The sequence below is a fragment of the Protopterus annectens genome, chromosome 3.part0 (genome assembly GCF_019279795.1).
Source record: "Protopterus annectens isolate FY-2018-M chromosome 3.part0, PAN1.0, whole genome shotgun sequence".
NCBI lineage: Eukaryota > Metazoa > Chordata > Ceratodontiformes > Protopteridae > Protopterus > Protopterus annectens.
Genome location: NC_056731.1, coordinates 1132708954 through 1132732467, shown reverse-complemented (window position 1 = coordinate 1132732467; position 23514 = coordinate 1132708954). Strand labels below are relative to the sequence as shown.

General features: G+C 41.3%; 1 protein-coding gene across 1 annotated transcript in view; it reads left to right on the top strand.

Annotated features, from left to right (window-relative positions):
* CABLES1 (Cdk5 and Abl enzyme substrate 1) overlaps nt 1–23514 on the top strand; it is a 1875674-nt gene that overhangs the window by 1415164 nt on the left and 436996 nt on the right. Inside the window, exon 8 of the mRNA XM_044065364.1 lies at nt 8586–8692. Coding sequence (XP_043921299.1) covers nt 8586–8692 — 107 coding nt within the window. The remainder of the gene's footprint in view (nt 1–8585; nt 8693–23514) is intronic.

Here is a 23514-nt window from a genome sequence, read left to right as displayed (position 1 = left end):
GATTTAGCCATACCCAATAAAACTAAAACCTGCTCCTCAAGGAAACACAAACCTGTTTGGTGGACATCCTCTATCAACAGTCTTTACAACAAAAGGAAGAAATTGTTGTCCAAGGGTAAAAGGGAACAAATTCCAAATTGGAAAAACTCCCTCCTTAGCCTCAACAAGCAAATTAGATCACTAGCAAAAACCTCCAAGGCCAGTTATGAATCAAAACTAGCCTCCATAACAAAGGGAAACTATAAAGTCTTCTTAGTTACGTCAAGAACCTCCATGGCAAAACCCAGGTTTGTTCCGAATTAGTACTTAACAGTATCACTTACACTGATTCTGTTGACTTGGTCAACCTGCTAGCAGATAGGTTCAGTGCAAACTTCACCCCCATCCCCCCAAAGGCCCTTTCCTTTGGGGGGGTACTTGTCCCACACCTCACATCTCTGTAGATCAAGTGTTATAGGCCCTATCCAAGGCAAAAAAACACAGCTTCCATGTGACCTGATAGTATCCCAGGATGTAGTCTGCACCATCTCCAGCAAGAACTGGCTTCGCCATTGAGCACCCTATTCAGTCACAGCCTAAGTACTGGCTTCATTCCAGCAGAGTGGAGAAATGCCATGGTCGTCGCCTTGCACAAACGTGGTGCCACTACTGACCCTGGAAATTATCACCCATTAGCTTGACAAGTCTGATCTATAAAATCATGGAGCGTATTATTATGGCTGTCATAAACAAACACATAGGTAATCTCCAAGCACTTGACCCCACCCAGTTCGGATTCGTCAAGGGCAGATCTTGTCTGTTGAACCTGGTTGACTTCTTTGAGACTGTCACCAAGGCCCTGGATGAGGGAAAGTCAGTACATACAGCTTACCTTGACTTGGCCAAGACCTTTGACACAATCCCCCACTCGGGCATCATCGAAAAGCTAACACAACTTAGCATAAATCCCTGTCTCATCAGGTGGGTGACCAACTGGCTCACCAACAGGACCCTTAAAGTCAAAATAGACATCTCCACCTCTGATAGCAGACCTGTCACTAGTGGAGTTCCCCAGGGATCTAGTCCTGGGACCCTACTGTTTGGCATCTGTTCCTAAGAAATCCAGGCAAAGACAAAAGGCCTGTGGCTGACCAAGTCAGCTGTAACTTGGGTGCTGTCATTGACTCCTCAAATTATGTTAACATACTGCAAGAGGGTCTGGCAGCAACTAGTGACTGATTCCAAAATCATGGCCTCAAGCTAAGTGCAAAAAAAAATGTATCATCATACTATTCGGCAAAAACACGACCCCCACTGATTACCATATCAACGGCAACCCCCTAAGCACACAACCTGTGGTGAGAGACCTGGGCACTCAGGTTGATAACCTCACATTCAATCATCATGTAGCGGCAGTGGGCAGAAAAGCCTTTTACTTGATTCATCTCATAAGTAAAGGGATTGCATCCAGGAAAAAGGAGGTTATTACCTCTCTATACTCCTTCCTTGTTAGACCAATAATTGAGTATAATGCCCTGTTTGTGATGTACCTCTCCAAACATCTGCACCAACTGGAAAGGCCACTGAAATACCTCACAAAGAGAATCCATGGCCTCCAACACCTCTCCTATGCAAACACACTCAAATCTCTATCACTCTACTCAGTGTCATACACATTGCTCAGGGGTGACCTGTGTCTCGCCTACAAGGCAATCTCGGACCCTGCCCTACTAGAGATGCTCCATATCCATAAGTCTCACTCTTCACGCACTACCCACTCAAAATGCCTGAATCTAATATGCAACATCAACAAAACCTGCTGGAGAGGCAGGTTTGTCTCTCAGAGGCTGCCCCATCTCTGGAATAGACTTCCCATACACGTCAAACAGAGCACCTCGCTGACCCTCTTCAAGCGCAACCTTGATGAGTGGATGGGAAACCACAAATTTGTCCCAGGGGGTTCCACCTGTGGCCCTCATTGACAGGTATTGAGTAAGGTTTCATCTTGAGGATAAACTCTTGGCTAGGCTTGTAAGAGCCCCAAGGACATTAGCCTAGTAACCTATGATCCTATGTAATGCTGTGATCTTGGGCTGCTGGGGTGGGGGTGGAGTATAAAACCACAATGATTATATTATATGTAGAACTAAGATGATAATTTCAAGAGTGGCTGCCCAGATAAATTTCTTTGGCTTAAGCTATAAATAAGTTTTTGTAAGCAAATAGGCTGAAAATAAGACACATGGTATTCACATTTGGAGACAAGAAGTCTGCAGCTGAATGCATTTAGCCAAAGAAATGTTGTACATTATTCTGAGTGAAACTTACAAAAATTCCTTCATACATCTGCAAGTTGTTAGATATTTTTTCATTGCTGACTACTTTTACGTGGAGGCAAGCTCGTTTGCAGGTGCAAGCAATTAATATTGAGAGTTCAAAGCATGCGTTGCCAAGGGAATGCAAAATGTAAATGCACAATGACAAGAATTTCAATGAAATTCTGAAGTTCTGTACAATATAATCAAACCAACATTGCATAAATTGTTCAGTTCTTGCCTTCTCTTAAATCTTATTCCTCCTCAAAAGTATTTTGTTACAAGTATTGTTCCCACAGTTTCCATTTTTTCTATATAATTTACTCTTACCATTTTCTAAAGGTCCTACTTCCTATTTTTAAACAAAAACATCTTTATTGAATTACCACTAATGGCATAGACAATCATACATTTATGTAAATGAAAACAAGCCATATTGACGTTTTCAGTTTCAAAAACTAATCATTGCATAAAATCTTATGAACAGTCATTGTCAGTGAAGTATTGCACAGCTCATTCAATTCCTGCCTTCTCTTAAACCTCATTCCTCCTCAAAAACATTATTCTGCATGTATTGTTCCCACAATTACCATTTTTCCTATGTAATTTGCTCAACAGCTTTTTAGCATAATGCCTGCACTTTCCATATTATCTTAGAATGTAAATGGTTTTACAACTATAGACAAAAGAGTGTAGAATTATAATAAGAAATGCATAGTGCAAGTAGCAATGTTGCAGGAGGCACGTTTGGAAAGAAGTGATCATGTGAATTTGACAAAGAAGGGATTTCAGGATTGATATTCAGCATAATATCAGGGTTAAAGGAAAAGGGGAGTAGTAATACTGATTACTGTAGAGGACCCAGTAACAATAGAAAAGGAAAAAAGACAATAATGGTAGATTTATGGTAGTAAGAGGCAATAGGCAAGGGAGGAGTATTATGCTGGCATGTATTTGTATTCTACTAAAAACTGCTGTCATGGAGCTTAAGAAATTTTTGGGAGAAATAATCATCTTCCAGTAGGAAATATTACTTAAGGGGAGGGCTGGAACATGATTTGCAATAGTGAGTGATTATCAGGGAGACCTATATGGGAAAATATAACAAAAGAAGGTAAATTTCTGAAGAGATTTATGAAGATATCTCATATGGAAGAAGTGAATTCAGTGAACAGTGTTTGCATATTGTACCCCAAGGTACAATAACTGACTAGACTAGATAAAAATTGTATTTCACAGAAAGATGTGCATTTAATTAAAAGCTTTGACTCACATCCAGAAAGTATTTCAGATCATGCACAAGACAGAAACTAAGAAAAAATGCAGGGTAATGAAGTAAAAATGAGGCACTGGTGCTTTCCCACCTACCTGTTAAAAGAGAGAAATTTAAGGAATGGGTAGTGGAAATTGAGAGTTAATATGGAATATAGACATTTCTTCAGATGGAATTGTTAGTGCGTGGGGTAAAATGAAAATGTAGTTTAAAATATTGTAAAAATAAAAGATAAAGATATATGGTAAAGAAGTAAGAAAATTATTTAATGAGATTGACAAAGGTTAAAGTGTTACAGATTAAGGGGAAACTCCCAGAACAAGAAGAGGAGCAACTGTAGAGTACTACAGAGAAAATAATGGAGCATTTGGATATTATGCATGAGTTTAGAAAGGTCGCTGTTAAGTAACTATTTTGATAACAACTGCAAAGCGCAGAAGCTTTTAGAACAGTGACTTAGGCAACAGAAAGTAGAAAGGGTTATCTCCAAATGTAGGGAGCCTATGACAAGAAAAATAACCGCAAATCCTATAGAGACATTAGATATATTGTGGAAATTGTATGAAAATTTGTATAAGATAGAGAAATGTGCAAACCAAGAAAGAGAACAAATGGAAATATTTGTGGAATTTTTAATTATGTCAAGTTTGAGGAAGATGAGGCTCAGTGACTAATAGGTAAAATAGGCGTAAATAAGGTAAAAATGGTGATATGTAATTAGTCTGAAGGGAAGTCTCCAGGAACAGATTGTATTCCTGTGGTAATTAAGATGGAAGAAAGTAGTAAAGGTCTGGAAGATTGTGTTTAATAGTATTTTAATAGGAGGGGAAGCACCAGCATCCTGGAAGAAAGCTGTCATGGCTGTATTACCCAAAAAGGGTTAAGACCTGTTGAACTCAGCTTCATATAGCCCCATTTCAGTTTTAAACCATGATTGTAAAGTATTTGTCTATATTAGCTAAAAGAATGGCAAAGTCGTTTATAGATATGGATCAGTGTGGTTTTGTGGAGGGGAAGCAAACATTTGACAACATTAGTAGGACAATGATGATCCATCAGGAAGCAGAATATAAGAAAAGACTGCTGTTATTGGTGAGTCTTGATGCAGTGAAAGCATTTGATACAGTAAGCTGGGATTTTAAGAGTAGTGCAATGGAAGCATTTGCATTTCCTGATCCAGTAATATGGTTAATTAGGAGGATGTATTTGGATAATTGGAGCTTTTCTCCCTGGGTCTCCACTGAAAACTTTTTTTTTCAACCCAGTCGGAAACTACCCGGTTAACAAGTAAATAAATAAATGTATGAAGGATTGGAGGCAAGAACTAAATTGGGATGGTTCCTGTCTGATAGGTTTTGTTTGAACAGAAGAATGAGATAGGAGTGTATTTTTGTTTTTAAAGAAGAACCAGGTAGGAATGTCCTTTTCCCCTTTGCTATTTCCTTTATATTTAGAGCCACTGGCAAAGAAAGCAAGGGACTCAGAAATACAGTGATATAATTGGTGTGGTAATTAAGTAAAGTTGGCTTTATTTACAGACAATATTATTTTGTAGTTGATAATCCATAAAAGGATATGTAGGTGTTGTGGATAATTTTTAGATAGATTCAAGTCTTTTCAGGGTCTAAAATTATTGAAAATAAAACAGAGGCTATAGCTATAAATTATGCATCCACTCATGACTTGGTTCAGCAGTACTCATATTTATGAGGATGTGATAAGATGAAGTATTTACGAGTATGGATTAAAATGTGTCTGTTATGACATCTAAGGATATGTGGGAAGAGACTAAACAATGGATACTACAAAAACTGAGAGAGTGACAGCTCTTGTTTATGGACATGGATAGTAAGATTCAAGCAGTGAAAATGGAAAATGTTTTTAGCCCTATTAGTTTTATATATGGTTCAGGCATATTTGTATCAACCATAGGAAAAATTGTGGTGGGCAGTAAGTAATAGAGTTGAATGAATTTATCTGGAAGGGAAAGAAGGCAAGAATGAAGTGAGATAAATTGGTCCTCATAGTAGAATAAGGTAGTTTACGAAACCCTGGCTTGAAGGAATATTTTACAGCTATACAGTTAAGGCTCACATACATAACATAAGCAGAAGGCTGTAATTCAAAGTGGAAAGAGATGTTGATGAAGGGGGTTGTTCAAGAAACAAGGAGAGTGGGATTTTAGATTCAGATCCTTAAGGTGAATAACCACCATATTATATTCCTAAAATTGTAGAAAGTATTCTAAATACTAAGCCAAAACATGAACGGAGAAAGGAGGTTTTGCCAGTAGGGATGACTGCAAGTATGAGTACAGAAAATAGATGACGGGGATGGAATTTACTGGAGAAAACTGGCAAAGGAATCAAAATGTTTAGAGCAAATAATTAGAGAGAGAGAAAGGTAGTAGAATGAGATGAGGCCAAGAAGAAGAAGATGTTTGAACTGCAGGTAGGAGAGCGCCTTCCCTATCAGGGATTGATATCAGAGTGTAGGCAAGGGGAATGGGATAAGGGAATCCTAAATGAAAGACCTGCTCTTTTAAGGGTTTTTAATCAAATCTAGAGCATAAGCTGCTGTTAAAAGGGGGAGAATTAGTAGGGCATGACAAATATTGCATGCTGTCTATAAGAATCCATCAGAGGAGGTTAGAAAAGATTGGGAAGAGAGACTAGAAAAGCAATTTAGAAGAATATAATGGGAGGGACACATGTATAGCAATAGCTAAGTACATAAAGTCCAGAAGATGTAGGATTTTTGTTTGGAAGTGTTTGTATAGGTATTTTATACCCCAAGCAGATGTCTAAAAAGTCATAGAAGTACCTTGCAGAGCTATTTCAGAATGCTTTATTCTGTGCTTCAGCTAAAGTGCATTTGTCTTTCATTGCACTTTGCCTCCCTGTGGACACTTCCCATTTAGATCACTGTACAATGAAACAATTTTCAAGGTAGCCCAGTGCCTCGAACTACTTACCAAAACACTACCCTCATTATGAATTGTTAATTTCATGCCAGAAAGTCAGCACTAGCCTCTTTGAGTCCATCTGCTCAGCAGAACTTAAATTATTGTCCTGGAAGACCTTATTCCTGTTTGTTGTTTCCTCTGCTAGGAGCATGTATGCACTTCCAAGTCCTGATGTGCAAAGAGTCATACACCATTTTTCAGAGAGACAGAATGAGCCTTAGGACTAATATTTCCTTCATGCCCAAGGTACTATCTGAACTGACACTTAACCAGATATTCAACTGTCCTAAATCACAAAACAAGGATGACTTGATAATGTACCTTCTGGACATATACAGATAACGTTGGTATTGCCTAACAAAACACAAAGAGTTCAGGCATTCTTAACCATATCTCTCAACCTCTTAGTACAAGATATCTGAACAAAGCCTAAAATAATAGGGGACAAAGGCCTAAAAATAGCGACATATTTTATTTATTGCTCTTACAAACTTAGAAAGTTGCTAGAATAACAGGATTTATGTTAACAAGTATTTTCTGGAGGATATGAAATCTGAAACTCAAGTATGTATCATTATTTAGTGATTTCAATCCTTAGTGTTTGACAGAAAACTACAAATTTTATGAGGAACAGACCAAAAATATGAGGCAAAAATCTGGACATTCTTCAACAATCTGCACATTTGAGAGGTATATTCTTAACAGTTGTTTGTATATTCCTTATCAGGTAAACAGGGTAGGCCAGTCTGAAGGCAGACAGTATCTAAATGGTTAGCAAACTAAATTAGAGTATTGTCTCTTCTTACACTCAGTCATTATCTTCCTTCATAAATCAGAGCCTGCATCTGACCCCACTATTGACGGAGCTGTTTCACAGAGCCCTACACCTGCAAGTTTGCTGAGACTTATCATTGTTTCATAGCCTACGGTCACTACATCTGACTCCGATATTTCATTCTGTTAACCATATGTATCTGGAGCTTTTCTTCTGGGCCTCTGCTGAAAATGGGTATGTCATGACCCAGTCAGACTTTCCCGGTAAACAAATGCCAAAAAAGTAAATAAATTACTTGTTGCTATAAGAACAATGGAGAATACCTGGAGGAAGATGGGCCTGTGAGTGCCCATAGTACTCTGGCAGCAGCCACTACAGCTGCCTTCTTTAAGAATGTGTAATTTCAGAGTAAGAGTGATGCTGCCACCTGGATTACAGTGCAGATCTTTTACAGGGACTAATAATTAACCGTTCAGTCTAGAAGCAGAGCAAGGTTAGCTTACTTATCCTGCGAGGTATAGTGTGATCACATCCTTACCATTGGAGCAACATAATTCATTAGCATGCTTCTCATGGGTAAGTGATAATTTCTACAGCAGCAGCTCTACTAGTCAGACATCTGTTGTTATGGGAAGTGTAGTCACACTGGTGTACTCTGTTCCTTATAGGGTCACTGCAATAGTATCAGTCCCCCCCCCCCCCAAGTCAGGAGTCTTCTCTTCTCTGCCCTTAAAAGATGAGAATATGAATAAGTTGTTTGGTACTAATGAAAATGGTTATTACTCCATTATTCTTCTCAGGGACCATCTGTCTGTGGACTTCCAACAGTGTTTTAGGCATATGAGTTCTGAAGCCGTGGAGGTAAAATAGTAGATGGCTGTTGGTCCTAGGGAATTTATGTGCTGGGGACAAGGGAGCATGATTTGCCCTTAAAGACAGGGCCCATCCTGCTAAAAAAAAAAAAAAAACAACTGAAAATGGTGCTGGAAGCTGCTGTCCGTATTTGTGGTACATTGTCACATGTCTAAGTCCAGCAGAACATTGAGTCATCCCTAAAGCTGTGGAAGTCAGACCAGATGACAGATGTCTGCCTGAGGTTAATTTCCATGAATAAGGAATTGTCAACGGTGACCCATACCGAGGCATCTGCTGTTATGGTGAGTATGCAAAATTAAGAAAAAAAAGGTTTTAGCCACTGTTTGCATCTGTTTTTAACAATGCATTGTACATTTGTATGTTTAATTCAAAAAATTACAGTTTATATTTACTTCTTTCCAGACAACAGTGATTGAATATGTAAAGCCATCAGACCTCAAGAAAGATATGAATGAAACATTTAAGGAAAAGTTTCCACATATCAAGTTAACCCTCAGTAAAATAAGAAGGTGAGTCATTAGTCACAGACAGTGGTTTAGTCTGCAGTGAATTTTAATGTAATACTTGATCTAAAGATAATACGTTATGATTTTTGATGCATTTGCAGTTCTACATTTGAGTTGTGTTATCTAAGAAACACTGCTATGGGATGTTTTTTTCATGTAGCAGAAATTAAATAGTTTATTGTGGGAAAATAATGCATTCCAGTGCTGCTTGAATGAGATGAGATTAAATTGCACTGCAGATAACTTCTTTTAAAATATATGGAAATGGATAGTTAAAGCTAATTATATTTGGAGGTGCTGTTGCAATAGTGTGCAGACAGCCATCTAGTGTTAGGATCAACTTACCTATGTGCCAATTCCCAAACATAGGAGAAGTTCCCTTGATTTCTTTCCACTTTTTTCCCTGCCAGCAAGGACTAAGCTCAGTTGTGTTTCTAGTCTTCTAGTCGATAGATTAGTTTCTGAGAAACAGCAATGAATGATCAAGAAACAAACGACTCTTAACTTCCATATCTCACCTTAATGTCTTTTTTTGGACTTTATATCACTGTCAGAGCAAGTTCTGTCACAGTTCAAAGAAACTTTCAGAAACCAGTGGAAGAAGGCACCAGCGATTTTTTTTTTGCCAAGAAAGAGGCAAAAAATGCAAAAGAAATTCCCAGCAGAGCAGACAGAACAGACTGTTGGTCTTTTGGAGTTCAATGGGAGGGACAGTGATGATTGAAAAAGATAGATGGGGCTAAAGAAAAAGATAATAGACAAAGAAAGAGTGCTTTGAATTTTCATTCTGGTCTTTAGCTCATGTTATCTCTTTCTTTTTGCACAAGCTGTACTGTGTTGATTTCTGCCTCTAGTGTATTGGTCTTGATCAGTCCCTCCCTTACTTAAGCCATGACTTTGAAGGTCAAGTGCTTTCTGCCTCATAGTTTCAGTTTGATGAAGTATACCACGTCCGAAAGGGGTTATTCTTGAAGGATGTCAGTCTTTGTCTGAAAGAAGTTGAAACTGTTTTTCTGTGGTGTTTTATGAGAGAAATGAAAACACAACCCATACTTTGACTTTCAAACTATTGTAGTCTTACAGCCTGTAAGCTTAAATTAGATTTGGCTCACAACATACGTATTTCTCAGGGACAAATAAGTTATAATCATAACATATAGTAATGTTGTAGCATTAGCTCTACTTCAGTACTTGTTTTTGCAACTAAAAGTGATGTTTTGAAACATTTTGGTCAGACAGAAAAAGTCAGTAACAATTGTGAATTTTCATGTAACATTCCAAATACAGCAGTTCCCTGGCAGTTGTAAGTAAAAAGTAAAACACCCACAATTAACACTCCATATTGCCCCAAAAAACTTTTAACATAAAATACCAAACTTTTTAAAATGAAGACCTACAGGTATGGAGATACAGTGGAGCACTTGTGACCATTTTAACAAGATGGACTGCAGAATTTCATGAGATTTGATTTATAGAAAAAAGCATGGCTCTGATGTTGTCTTTTCCAACTGGCTTCAACCTGTGGGTTATTGGATCCGACTTGGATCTCAGTCCATCCATTACAAAAGACTTCAACTTTGGAGGGCCACCTCCTGTATACATAACTCCTTGTTCTCTCACCTATCTACCTGATATCTCTTTTGGTACCTCCAGGGACTGCAAAGTGTTTGCAAGCTCTGTCACAGGATCACCACTTTTTGTATTCTGCTTATCCTGTTTGATCTGATGTTGTCCTTTTCATTCTTCCTCACTTATGGGTTACAGATCCAATTCGGCTGCATACATCAAACTTCAATTCCAACTCTCAAGATTCTCCCTCTACCCATAATGACCTACTCTATCCCTATTGCATCATATTGAGTTTGCTGCTCTAGTTCCCAATAATAGAAGATAAAATATATAGCCAGATAGAAAAAGGGCTCAAACCTGGAACTGTAGGTTTCAAACACAGTCTAACAGGTCCTTCCAGAAGAAAAATGGATGGAGGATGGATATGAGGAGAGATGACAAAGAATGAAAATGGACAACACAGATGCCTAGTTATGGTGAGTACATAACTTATAAATCTGATGTTGTCCTTTTCATTCTTCCTCACTTATGGGACAGACTGTCCACTTATGTTGATCTTGGGTGGCCCTCATGGAAGGATATTTCGGAGTACTGCTGACCCAAAGGAGGCTCTGCTTCTGGATTTGATGTCCAGTCTGTAATGTGAAACAAATGTTTGAGTCTTAGACCATGTAGCTGTTGCACAATTGTCATCAATAGACTCCTTTGACCAAAAAGTCAGTGAAGTAGCCGTGGATCTAGTTGAATGAGCTCAGGGGGTCTTGGTAAGGTCATACCTTTTTTAGAGTAAATGAGTGAGATAACAGTCTGTAATCCATTTATCTAGGGTAATTTGTAAAACTATTTGACCTAGGCGATTTGAGGAAAAGGATACAAAAAGCTGATCTGACTTTCTAAACTGTTTTGTTCTGTGAAGGTAAAAACGTAGTTGTCTGTGAACATCACAGAGCTGTAGTATGTACACTGCTTTATTGGAAAAATTTGGAAAAAAAGACAGGTAAATTAATGGATTGGTTGATGTTATTTTCAGAAGCCACTTTAGGTAAAAAAAGAAGGGTTAGTCCGCAGAGAACCCTTATCTTTATGAAAAAAAAATATGTAAAGGGGTTTTGCTGAGAGATCTTGGAGTTCAGAGATTCTTTTTGCTGAAGTTATAACTACCAAGAAGACCCTCTTCCATGATAGAAATTTTAGATCACATTTGTCTGATGGTTCAAAGGGTTTTTAGATTAAACCTTGAAGCACCAAAGTAAGATCCCAAAGTGGTGAAGGATCCTTTATAGGAGGTCTCAGTGGAAAAAAATGCCTTTCATAAAAGCTTTGCACAGTCTGGAGGAAGCAAAGGAGAAGGAGTTATTTCCTGTATGGAAATTACAGATTGCTGCCAACTGAAGTTTAATTGCAGAGAAACTGGCCCCCTCTTTAAAAAGAGTTGTCAGAAAACAAAGAATATCAGAAGGTGACACAGCGAAGGGGTTGATGTCAGAAGTCCAAATAGAAACATTTTTCTATTTGCTTTTGTAGACTTTTTGGTACAATGCTTTTGAGAAGCCAAAATAATGTCACAAACTAGGGAAGAAAGCCTGGATTGTCTAACTGGAAGTGGAGGAACCACGGTTGGTCAACCTGAGGGCATGAAAATTGGGGTGCTAAATCTCTGATGGGTGAGAAAGGAAATCCTGAGTAGGCTTCAGTATCCATGGAGGATAACGGAGATGAGATCATAGAAAGGGGGGGGGGCACACCTATCGATACCAAAAGGGGGCAATGAGGATTACTGAGCTCTTCAGCCTGCTTGCTTTCTGTAAGAACTTTGGAATTAGGGGAAAAGGAGGTCAAGCATAAAGGAGACATGAGGGCCAAGAGTGAAGCAAAGCATCACTCGGTGACTCCCCTCGGTGATTCCCCCTGAAAGGGGATCAGAGCAAAGTATTTGCTGCATTTGTTATTGAGAGGGGTGGCAAAAAGATCACAGCAAGGTTGGCCCTAAAGCCTGAAGATCATATTTGTTACTGACTGATTGAGAGACCACTCATAAGGCATCAGAATGGATCTGCTCAGTTTGTCCGCCAACACCTTGTTTTTTCCAGGGATGTGCATTGCAGTAAGAAAGCAGTCTTTTGAGATTGCCCATTTCTACACCCTCATGGCCTCTCTGCACAGGGGATAACATCAAGTTCCTCCTCGCTTGCTGATGTACCAGACTACAGATATGTTGTCAATTTGAGCTCAGTAGTTCCAGGGGAAGACCATCTTGAAATGCTTGCAATGCTAGGAGGACTGCATTCATCTGTAGGACACTGATATGCAATTTGGTCTCTTGGGGAGACTACATGCCTTGGACCATTCTTCCCAAAAAATGCCCCCACCCCAAGTGGGAAGTGTCCATGTTCACTGTGGTTACTGGGTGCGGAAGAACAAAGGGTTTGCCTAGAGTATGATCACTGGACTGAATCCACCAATGAATGTGTCATTTGCAAATTGGGGTGAGCTTTACTTGAAAATACAGGGGTTGATGTAGAATGCACCATTGTGCAGCTGAAGTCCATTGGAGAATTCCCATAAAGAAGAGCGCAAGAGGGAGAGGCATTATGGCAGCTGACATGGACCCATGTGCTTGAAGCATTAATCTTGCTGGAGGAGAAAGATGAAAAAGGATAGCCTGTACTTGATTTTTGATAGAGATAATGTGGTGGAGAGGTAAAGATGCCACCTGAGTAGTTGTGTTTAAAACTGTCCCGATGAATTTCAGGCTCTGAGTTGGGGCAAGTTTTGCTATGGCAAGATGTATATAGATGCCTATGGCATTGCATATGGCATTGTAAATAGTCTGTAGCATGTTGTAGTTGATGCTTGGAGGGGATGGTGAGGAGCCAGTCATCCAGCTATGGAAACACCTGGAATCCATGCAGTCTCAAGTGAGCTGCCACTACTGCCATGCATTTGGTAAACACCCTAGGGGCTGTGGTGAGTCAAAGGGCAGAGCTCTTGAATTTGTAATAATTGGCTCCCAGCTGAAAGTGGCGATCTCTTTTAGGTCATTTGTCTATTTTTATGTGACAGTATGCATCCTGAAGATCTACAGAGCACATCCAGTCGTTCTTATGCAGAAAGGGCAGAATGGACTGAATTGTGACCATTCGGAACTTTGCTTTCTATACAAACTGATTTAATTTGCTTAGATCCAAAACAAAAAGCTTTGTTTGGACATGTGAACTAGGGATGTTATGCCCACAAGAAGTGCATTTCTTAAAACCTGTCGGTTTCTCAGACATTGGAAAAAGTACACCAAGAGAAAACACTATACAATATAAAGACAAGGCTTTTTTAATATAGTTAGAAAGAAACACAGTTATTGCCAACAATGGTTAATATAAAAATACCTATCTAGGATACAGAGAAAATACCAACAATGGTACTAAAAGAACAACTAAGAATAGTAGAGAAAAAGGATAAAGAAAAATATCCCTAGCACCAGCAAAATCTACGAGGGTGGATTAAAAGAAAAAAATGTAAAGTTATTGTAAATTTAGAACGTTTTTTAAGCTTTTTAAGGTTTTAGGAAGTAACTACTCTAGAATTTCTCAAGAGTGAAACCTGCATCTGACCACGATGGTGGCATACAAGATCTGAGGCAATAGTTATCCATTTTCATTCCTTGTCAACTCCCCTCCCATCCATCCTCCATCCATTCTTCTTCTGGCAGGACCTGTCAAACTGTGTTTGGATAGGTTAGCAAAAAGGAGCTAGCAAGTACGGCTGATGCAGGGCAACCAAGCTAGTATGAACAAAATGAAAACACGTGGTTCTACTGATGAAAGCTATGTGCTGAAACCGGTCTAGTTCTCAGTTTCAATAAAGCTCTCTCAGCTCATCACTGGTGCTGGCGTTTTCATTTTGTTCAAACTGTGTTTGGAACCTATAGTTCCAGGTTTGAGCCCTTTTTCTATCTGGCTATATCTTTTATCTTGTATTATTGGGAAATGGAGCAGCAAACTCGATCTGATGCAATAGGGATGGAGTAGGGCATTATGGTAGAAAAAGGAGCTCGAGGCTGAAGTCTGTGAAGTATGCACCTGAGTCTGATCTGAGGATCCAATCCGTAATACATAAGCGGGGAGGATTGAAAATGGACAACACAGATGCCTAGTTATGGTGAGTACACAGCTTATAATTTTCCCTTCCTCTATCCTTTGTAGGCTTTTTGAATAGATTAGTTAGGGTTAGGTCGCCTCACAGCAAGAGGTTCTCTGGTTAGATCCTCGGCTGTGGTGTCTTCTGTGTGGAGTCTGCATGTCCTCCCTGTGGTCACGTGGGTTTTCTCTGGGTTCTCCGGTTTCCTCCCACATCCCAAAGACATGCTGTAGGTGGATTGGACACTCTAAATTGGCACTAGGCGTGTGTGTGTGTGTGTGTGTGTGTGTGTGTGTGTGTGTGTGTGTGTGTGTGTGTGTGTGTGTGTGTGTGTGTGTGTGTGCCTTCGGTGGAAGGTTGGGTGCCGGGCTGGCAACTCGACACTGTAAAAACTCTACTGCCAATCATAAGCGGACAGGTGATTCGCTGTGGCGACCCCTAACTGAGAAAAGCCGAAAGAAGAAGGTTTAGTTTGTAGGTGTTGTTTTTATTTGGTAGTGTTTCTAGGTCTGTGGCATTCTTGCATTTTTTTCATCTGCTAAATATATATATATATATATATATATATATATATATATATATATATATATATGTATATATGTAAAACTTTGTCTTAGTTTGTGTTATATGGTAGGCTAGATAGTTAGAGTTTAGGTGTGTAGTTTGGTTTTTTGCATTTTTTTTTTAATTTTTTTTTTTTATCTTGGCTACTTTTAGGTGGTGTGTTTCTCCTTCACCATGGAAGAGGAGAAGAGATTAAAAAATGTATGGCATGCGGCCACAAATTGCCATCACTGAATGCACATGATCAGTGCATTTATTGCATCAGTGTCTTGCACTTGGACACCAAGTGCTCTGTTTGTGCATACTTTGGTACCCAAGCTCTGAATTTGCACCAGGCCAAGTTGGTTTGAAGGGGCTTGTTGCCTTCCAGAGATCCTGCTACTTCCACTTTTACTTCTGCAAAGAAACCTGACATGGATGAGAGAGTCAGAGTATGGAAATTTCTAAGGACCCCCAGATGCAGGATAAGGACAAGGGAGACCGTAAACAAGCAGCTGCCCTATTTCTGATTAGCTGGATCCAGGTATTCTCCAACCTTTGGTTGCTATGACTGCTTTGGTGCCAGGGTCAGTTCCTTCCTGTTGGAGCTGATCTTCCATGGTGTCGACTTTGGAGAAATTGTGTACGCATTGTTGAGTGTTCCCAGCCTCATCTTAGGTAAAGGAGGAAGTTCAGATAGGGTCCATTCCCCTTTTTCTACTGTTGCTCCTAGGGAGTTTTTACCAGAGTCCTTTCTCCTCCACTTCAGATCAAGGCTCTCCGATTTGGATTTGATCGTCACATCCAGCTGCTGGACAGTGAGCTTCCAAGCCCTCATCAGCAGCCTTTTCTACTCAGTTTGCCCATTCAGTCAGGAGTATTAGACCCTTGCATTTTGAGCAACTGATGTAATCTTTTTTGCAGATTCAGCTAGGCCTTATTCCCATTGCCTTGGTTCCAGTACTTGAGTGGTCAGGTCTATCAGGTGTTTTTTCTTCCCTGTGGCCCTTTGGCTGCAGGGGTTGCAGATGTCTTGCCTCCAGCCAGGTTGGGTTTGAAAATTTGGCCACTACAAGCCCTGACTCCTGCCTTGGCTTTCTCGACCCTGATGGTATCAGAGCTCAGCATGCCTCAGAGCCAAGGGTTCAAGGTTGGGGATGTGAGGTCAGGATCAACTCTTAGGGTTTCAGAGTCTTTCTTCCCTCTTAGAGCCTTGGCATTCAGCAGCTCTGCTTTGGTCTCAGCTTCAGGACATGTTGAGTTAGCAAAAGAGTAGGGTGGCTCTGTGGATACTTCTGATCCATGGGTGTCAGCTGCAGGTGGCCAGCATTGACCACTTCCTTCAACACCATGGAAATTATTTTCTCCTGGCTGGAGATGAAGCAACAACTGGTAATCCTCCCCTGTCTTTGTGTGGACCTGCAGACATATTGAGAAGCTCTGGGACAACCCACTCCTCCAGGTCTCCAAACCACCCTGAATCCAGGGCCTCCTGCCTCTTCCAACTCTCCAGTGGATTCTCCAGTTCTGAAGAATCATGATAAGTATCGGTGCAAGAGAAAGCACCTGGATTTCACTGAGGAATCCCTCATGGAAGATGCTGACCTTGAGGAAGGAGGTGGTTTCCGAATGTCTTCCCATGAGGATGCCTCTTTTTTGTGATCTTATGGAGGCCCTTCAGTAGCATGGGGGATGGGACTGCTCACACCCCCTCTCCAGAAGAATCAGTATTTTTGAAGGCCTTTGGTATGCACCCATCCACTTCCTGGGTGGCTCCACTGCAGACGAGTTTATCGACCTGGTGTTCCAGAGGGCTTGAAGGGAACTGGATATGTTGAAAACTATCCCTAGGAAACCAAATAAGATCTTGGCTTCCTCTAAGGACTGGCAATTTTGGTGTAATGGTCCCACTGTTGATGCCATTGTGGTGGCAGGAGCCAACAGAAAGTACAGTTTGGAGATCTTCATTTCATCCCCCAAACAAGGAGTATAGGGTGCTGGATCACTTAGAGAAGCTCACCTATGCATTAGTGACTTTTGCACTGAGAACATTATTATATATAAATTATTTAGCTCACTTGACAAGAAGACTTCAACATGATATTGTCTCAGAAATGTGTCATGGTTATGTAGTGAAGACACAGCAGATGCCAGAGACTCTAAAGACTGTGGAGATGCAGTTGCCAACTGTGCAACCTATTTACAATGTGTCTATGCACCTGCTCACCAATGAGGCTGAAGACACATCTCAAGCTGCTGTCACTGGTATTGCCATGCGCCAGCACCGTTGGATGAGATTATGTAATTTTGCAGACTGATTTAAGGCACCATTTGTCAACACCCCATTCAACAGTTCCTCTGCTTTTGGCCCAAAGGTCAAGGACACGTTAACCAAGAGCGAGCAGGACAGGAACATGCTGTCTGCCAGTGGATTGTACTTTGCTACCCCTCAGTGGTCCTCCTCTAGGAACCAGACGGTCACAAGTATCTCTTTTTCCAGAAAGTGCAGCAGTCTTTTCAGGACTTCCTGGGTGAGGGTACCCCTCATGGTGGGGGGGGGGGTGCAGAACGGATGCTCCCCACGTAGCAGAGGTGGTCCACAGAACCAGGGCTTCCAAAGACACTTTTCTGGGAGCCCCTTTTAGCATGCTTGAAGGGTTAGCTGACTATCCTGCTCTGGAGGCATTTGGGGTCTCTTAGTTGTCCACCCAAAAGCTTGACAGGCCATCACCTGAGATGCATGAATGTTGAGAGTCTTATCCAGAGGCTATTCAATTCCATTTTTATTTCCATCCAGAAAAAATACCAAGTCAGTCCTAGGTGTACCACCCTGTCAGAGAAGAGATGCATCAACTGAGATTCAAAAGCTTCTGACAAGTCGAGTCTTCCAAAAGGTCCCACTAGACGAGGAAGGATCTGGGGTCAGTTCGAGATTCTTTTTGGTGCCAAAGAAGAACAAGGACCTTTGACCAGTTTTGGATCTAAGCAAACTGAACTGTTATGTGAAGCAAACTAAGTTCCAGATTGTCACAGTACAGTCCATTCTGCCTCTTTTGAGGAAGATTGGCTGGATGTGCTTGATCGACGTCAGGGACACTTACCATCATATAAAGATTGCAAGGTAGTCCAGGTGATATCTGTGCTTTCAGCTGGGAGTTGATCATTATCAGTTCAGAGCACTGCCCTTTGATCTCATCATTGCTCCCCGGGTATTTACCAAGTACATGGCAGTCATACCAGCCTGGCTCAGGCTGCAGGGGTTCCAGGTCTTTCCATATTTGGACATTTGGTTCCTCACCACCTCCAAGAGTGCATTATTGGTTAAGACTTTGGACTCCTTACTCCAACTGTTCCTGCCCTAGAAATCATTGTAAACTATGAGAAATGCAGTTTACAGCCAGTTCAGGTGTTGAGAGTTCATAGGATACCATTTGGGTACTGTGTCTCAGACAGCAAGACTTCCAGTACACAGGGTGAACTCTCTTCATGCAGAGGTAATTCATCTCCTTCGCTTCCACAAACTTCTGGCCTCCATGCTCCTGATGCTGTTGGGTTACATGATGACACTGATTTGCCTGGTGCCCCTGGCGAGGTGCCATATGAGGATACTGCAGTGGATGTTAACTCAGTGGTCTTACATAACTCATTGCATGAACTTTCCCAGTGTAATGTCAAACATTTGTTGGGCTCAGATCAGATGATGGTTGGAGTCTCCCCTTGTCTGCACCAGGAAACCTTTTGTTCTTCTCCATCCTCAGACCACGGTCACTATGGATGCCTCCCTTCTGGGGTGAGATGAGGCATTTTGAAGGAAAGACTGTTCAGGGGACCTGGTGGACTTTCGTTGCCAACCTTCACATCAATGTCTTGGAGATGAGATCAGTCCTGTTTGTGTTGCAGGCCTTTCAGGACCTTCTCTCCAAGGGTGCAATCTCAGTCCAAACGGACAATATGTCTGTGGTTTGGTATCGATACAAGTAGGGAAGAACTTGGTCTTATCCTCTTTGTCAGGAAGCTATGAGAGTGAGGCAATAGGCAATCTCTTCTCAGTGGTTTCTGACAACAACACACATCCTTGGAAAGTCAAACATTTTAGCAAATGGCTAGAGGAATGAATCCTGAAGTAGCAACCCAGATCTTCCAGTGCTGGGACACCCCTTACTGTGATCTGTTTGCCACCCTTTTTGGTACAATGTACGTCAGTTTTTATACCATGGTCCCCCCTTTTAGACAGTCACCAAGGGACACTCTTCTGTGTACTTGGCTCCCAGATTTCCTGTCTCCATATTCACCTACTCCCCTCATAATAAAATTTCTTCAGAAACCCATCCATTGCAGAGCAACTGTGAATGTCCTTCTGTATCACTGTTGCAGTATTCTTTAGTATATGGATCTCCTGCCTAGGACAGTCCGACATTCGTCCAGTACACCAAAGCCTTATGATCTTGTATGCACCGTATGTCACACATGTTTTCCCCTTACAAGACATAGGGCATAAAAGTGATGCACTGACTCAGTTACATAGGACTTCTTTGCCATCAGTCTGAACTCTATTATTGCTAGTCAGTCTGAATGCCTTGTTGCTGTACTGAATACCTAACTGTCAGATAAGTGCCCCGTTGGGGTTGTTTTTTCTTTCCTTGGTCCTGCATTTTATTTTTCTTACCTAGAGTTCATGTCATCTCGGAAGGAAAAATATCAGTGTGGGAGGTAGATTCCAAATAAAGATTGTCACAAACAGTATCTGTTTTGTTTGAGTGCTTCCCACGACCATACCTCTTGTAGTTTGTGTTAGGTGTTTGTGCCTAAGACACTAAGAGGCTGTTTCTTTTCCTGGCCATTTATCTTGAAAACCAGTGGCTTAAACATTTAGCCCAGAGTAGCATGGCAGAATCCATTAACCCTGAGATACTCCTGCTAGGTAAGAAGGCCAAAAAGTCTCGTCCAGATCCTGTAGCTGTCCAGCCTCCATCAGGCAGCCATATAGAAATGGGTAATAGCTCTGTAGGTTGTCTGGCATCTACTTTGGATTCCTCTGCTGCAATCCCATCTGAGGGTCTATATTAGTTCGCCGAAATGCGATTTCACTGAACACCTAAACATCGACCGCACTTCAGGAAAAATCTTTGTCCTATTCTTCACAGATGCCTTTGCCTTTGGCTTATGGTTCTGATGAGGAATGATCTATTAGCCTTGAGTCTCCTTTTGAGGAATTCTCCTTTGGGGATTGCTAAGGTGGTGGAATACTTTAAATGGGATTCTTCTCAAGTGTGATATTCAGAGGAGGTATTATGAGTTGCTTCGGGTGGATACTACTAAACCCTCCCCAGTTCCTCCTATGTTGGCTGCCTTGTTAGACACTTTCATCACTGCTTCCAAGTCTGCTGATTCTCAGCTTCCTGCTCCTAAGAAACCTGATAAATTCTATAAGGTCCCTGAGGATTGTCAATTTTTGTGTGTGTCCTTCTCCTGATCATGTTGTTGTGTCTCTTCTGACAAACTTTCCAAGCTCTTGCCCTCTTCCAAACTTTTGCCTTCTGTTAAGGATAGTTGGACAATGGAGGGAATTGGTAAGAAGGTTTACATCCCATTTACTTTCACCTTTAGTGCTATTAATTACCAGACCCACATGAACAGATATGGTCCGGCCTTGATTGCTCAGGCTTTTCAGATTATTTCTGACCTCCCTAATTCTGAAGACAAATATTCTGCCTTATGTATTTTGGGTTCTACTTCTCAAGTGGCTTGCACCCCTATCAAGTGTAGCTGTGATGCTGCTGATGCCTATTCTTTGGCTGTGGCTTTTGGATCTGTCATGTGGAGTTATTCTTGGCTTTGTCTCCAGTCTCTGCCTGAGGACATTAAGACCAAGTTGATGGTTGCTCCTTTGGATAATAAACATCTTTTTGGTACTGCTGCTGTTGACCTGTTAAGTCTCTTAAAGAGAAAGAAAAAGCCTTGCAGGACCTTAAACATAATTTTGTCTCCAAAAGTTCTGGAGGAATAATCCTTCTAGATCTGCTTTTGTCAACAGGTGTCCCCGCCAGGCCTCCAAGGGCAGGAAGGGTGGTAGGCAAACCTTCTGTTCTAATACTTCTCAGATTTCTGTAGCCCAAAAGCCTCCTTTATCTGATAAACCTGCTTCTCTTTAACATTCCCTCACCCACATACATGCACAAGCACATACAGAGTCTCTTAGACCAGGTTCCTTTGTCTTACAAAACTGGCTTCTCATCACTTCAGACTCTTGGGTTCTTTCTATCAACCATCAGTGTTACTCCATGGTATGGAAGTCTCTCCCTCCATTTTCAGAGATTCCTCAACCTCCTGTAGAGCAACTTCCTCATTTCCCAAAGGTCTTAGGGTCCCTGGTGAACCAAGGATCCATTCGGCCTGTTCCCCCTTCCCAAGTGGAAAGGGTTTTTATTCTAGGATGTTCCTGGCTCCTTGAAAGGAGGGCACTTGGAGACCTGTTCTGGATCTCTCCTTGCTCAACACCTTTCTCAAGGTCCCCTCTTTTTGAATGCTTACTTTTAAAACCCTGTTTCCTCTTTTTCTACCCCAGGCTTTTCTGGTGTCTTTGGATATGAAGGATGTTTACCTTCATATTCCTGTTCACCTTCTTTTCAGGAAGTTTTTACATTTCTCTGATTCTTCCTCTTATTTTTAGTTCTCTGCTTTGCCCTTTGGCCTCTCTTCTGCTCCAAAAGTATTCACAAAATGTCTAGCTCCTGTAATTGCTTTTTCCAGGCTCCAAGTCATTTAGATTTTTCCTTATCTAGACAATCTTTTGCTTCAGGCACCTTCTTCTAGTCACCTGTTACAGGATGTGGAGTTCAACTTCTCTTTTCTCCAAAATCTGGGGTTCGCTGTGAACATCTGAAAGTCCATCCTGAGTCCTTCTCAGGATCATGTGTATCTGGTTTGCAGGATACAGACAGTACTAATGTTGGCCTGTCTTCCACCTCCAAACATTTTGTCATTGACAGCCTTCTTTTAGTCTCTTCTTCCTCTGACTGCCATTCCAGCCAGAGAGTTTCTTCGGGGCCTAGAATTCATGGCCTCTTCTATTCCGGTGCTTCCTCTTGCCAGACTGCATATGCAGAAACTTCAATTTACCTCATGTTGGTTTGGTTGCAGCATTGCCATCTTCTGGATTTCAGTGTACATCTCCATCCTTATTTAAAAAAGTAATTTGAGGGTGGAGTCAACATAGCCTCCCATTTCAGTTTCCATTCCCTTCTCAAGAACTGTTGACCGATGCCTCAGACATGAGGTGGGGGGCTTTATGTGGTCACCTAAAAGTTCAGGGCTCTGCACCCCCCCAATCAGAAGTCGGACCATTTCAACATCAAAGAGATGAGAGCTTTCATTCTGGCCATTCAAGCTTTTCACCCCATGTTTTTTCCAGGCCCCTTGAAAGTGTACACAGACAACACTACAGTGATGTGGTATGTCAACAAGCAGGGAGGCACAAAATGTTACCTCCTCTGCAAGATGGCAGTTCAGGCCTGGGAGGTGGCTCTCCATCATCACTTAACTGTTCAGGCAGTATACATTCCTTTTGGAGCACAGTCTAGTGACAGACTCTTTGAGCTGGTCAAAAACACAGGCTCACGAATGGAGCTGTGTTTCTGGACATTATTCATAGGTGGAGTATTCCTCAGGTAGATCTTTTTGCCTTCCCTCTGAACAGGCAGCTCCCTGTCTTCTGTTCCAGTGTGCCATGCCATCTGGAGTGTAAAATAGATGCCTTTTCTTTTTCTTGTAAGGGAATGTTTCTTTAAACTTTCTGTCTTCTTCCTCTACTTCGAAGAGTCCTGCAGACGATTCAGCTGGACTCTCCAAAAATCTTGCTAGTGATTCCCTTTTGGCCAAGATAGCACTTGTTCCCTATCTTAATGCATCTGGCCAGAGGAAGTCACCATAAGTTACCTCATCATTTGGACCTCCTCACACAGGACAATGTTTTTCTCATCTATCCTGACTTGTGCACTCTTCAGCTGACACTGTGGATGACAGGGTTTTGATCTTTTTTCTGATGACACACTCAGGGTTTTACAGGAGGCAAGGAAACCATCAACCAGGAAATGTTATATGTCTAAATGGAAAAGATTTTCAGTCTGATGCCATGCTCATAACTAGGACCCTTTTTCAGTGGAGGTCTCTTTAGTCCTTTGCTATTTGTGTGAGTTGTTCCAGTCTGGCTAGGACTATTTCTTTGTGAAGGGCCATTTGTCAGCCATTTATGGTTGTCTGCCCTTGATTCCTACCTTGGCTCTCATTTGAGATCAAACAATTACTTAAAGGTGTCCTGCATCTTTGTCCTCCAAGGAAATCTGTTCCTCCTCCTTCGGACCTTAATTGTGTTTTGGAAAAATTGATTCGGGCTCCTTTTGAGCCTGTAGATTCTGCTCCTTTGCAACATTGTACCTGGGAGACTGTCTTGTTGCTGGCTTTTACTTCTGCTCAGAGAGTTTCTGAGCTTCAGGCCGTTATGACCATTCCTCCTTTTTTTTCCCCAGAGGGACAGGGTGTCCCTCTGCATTAATCCTTCTTTTATGAACAAGGCAGTAAAT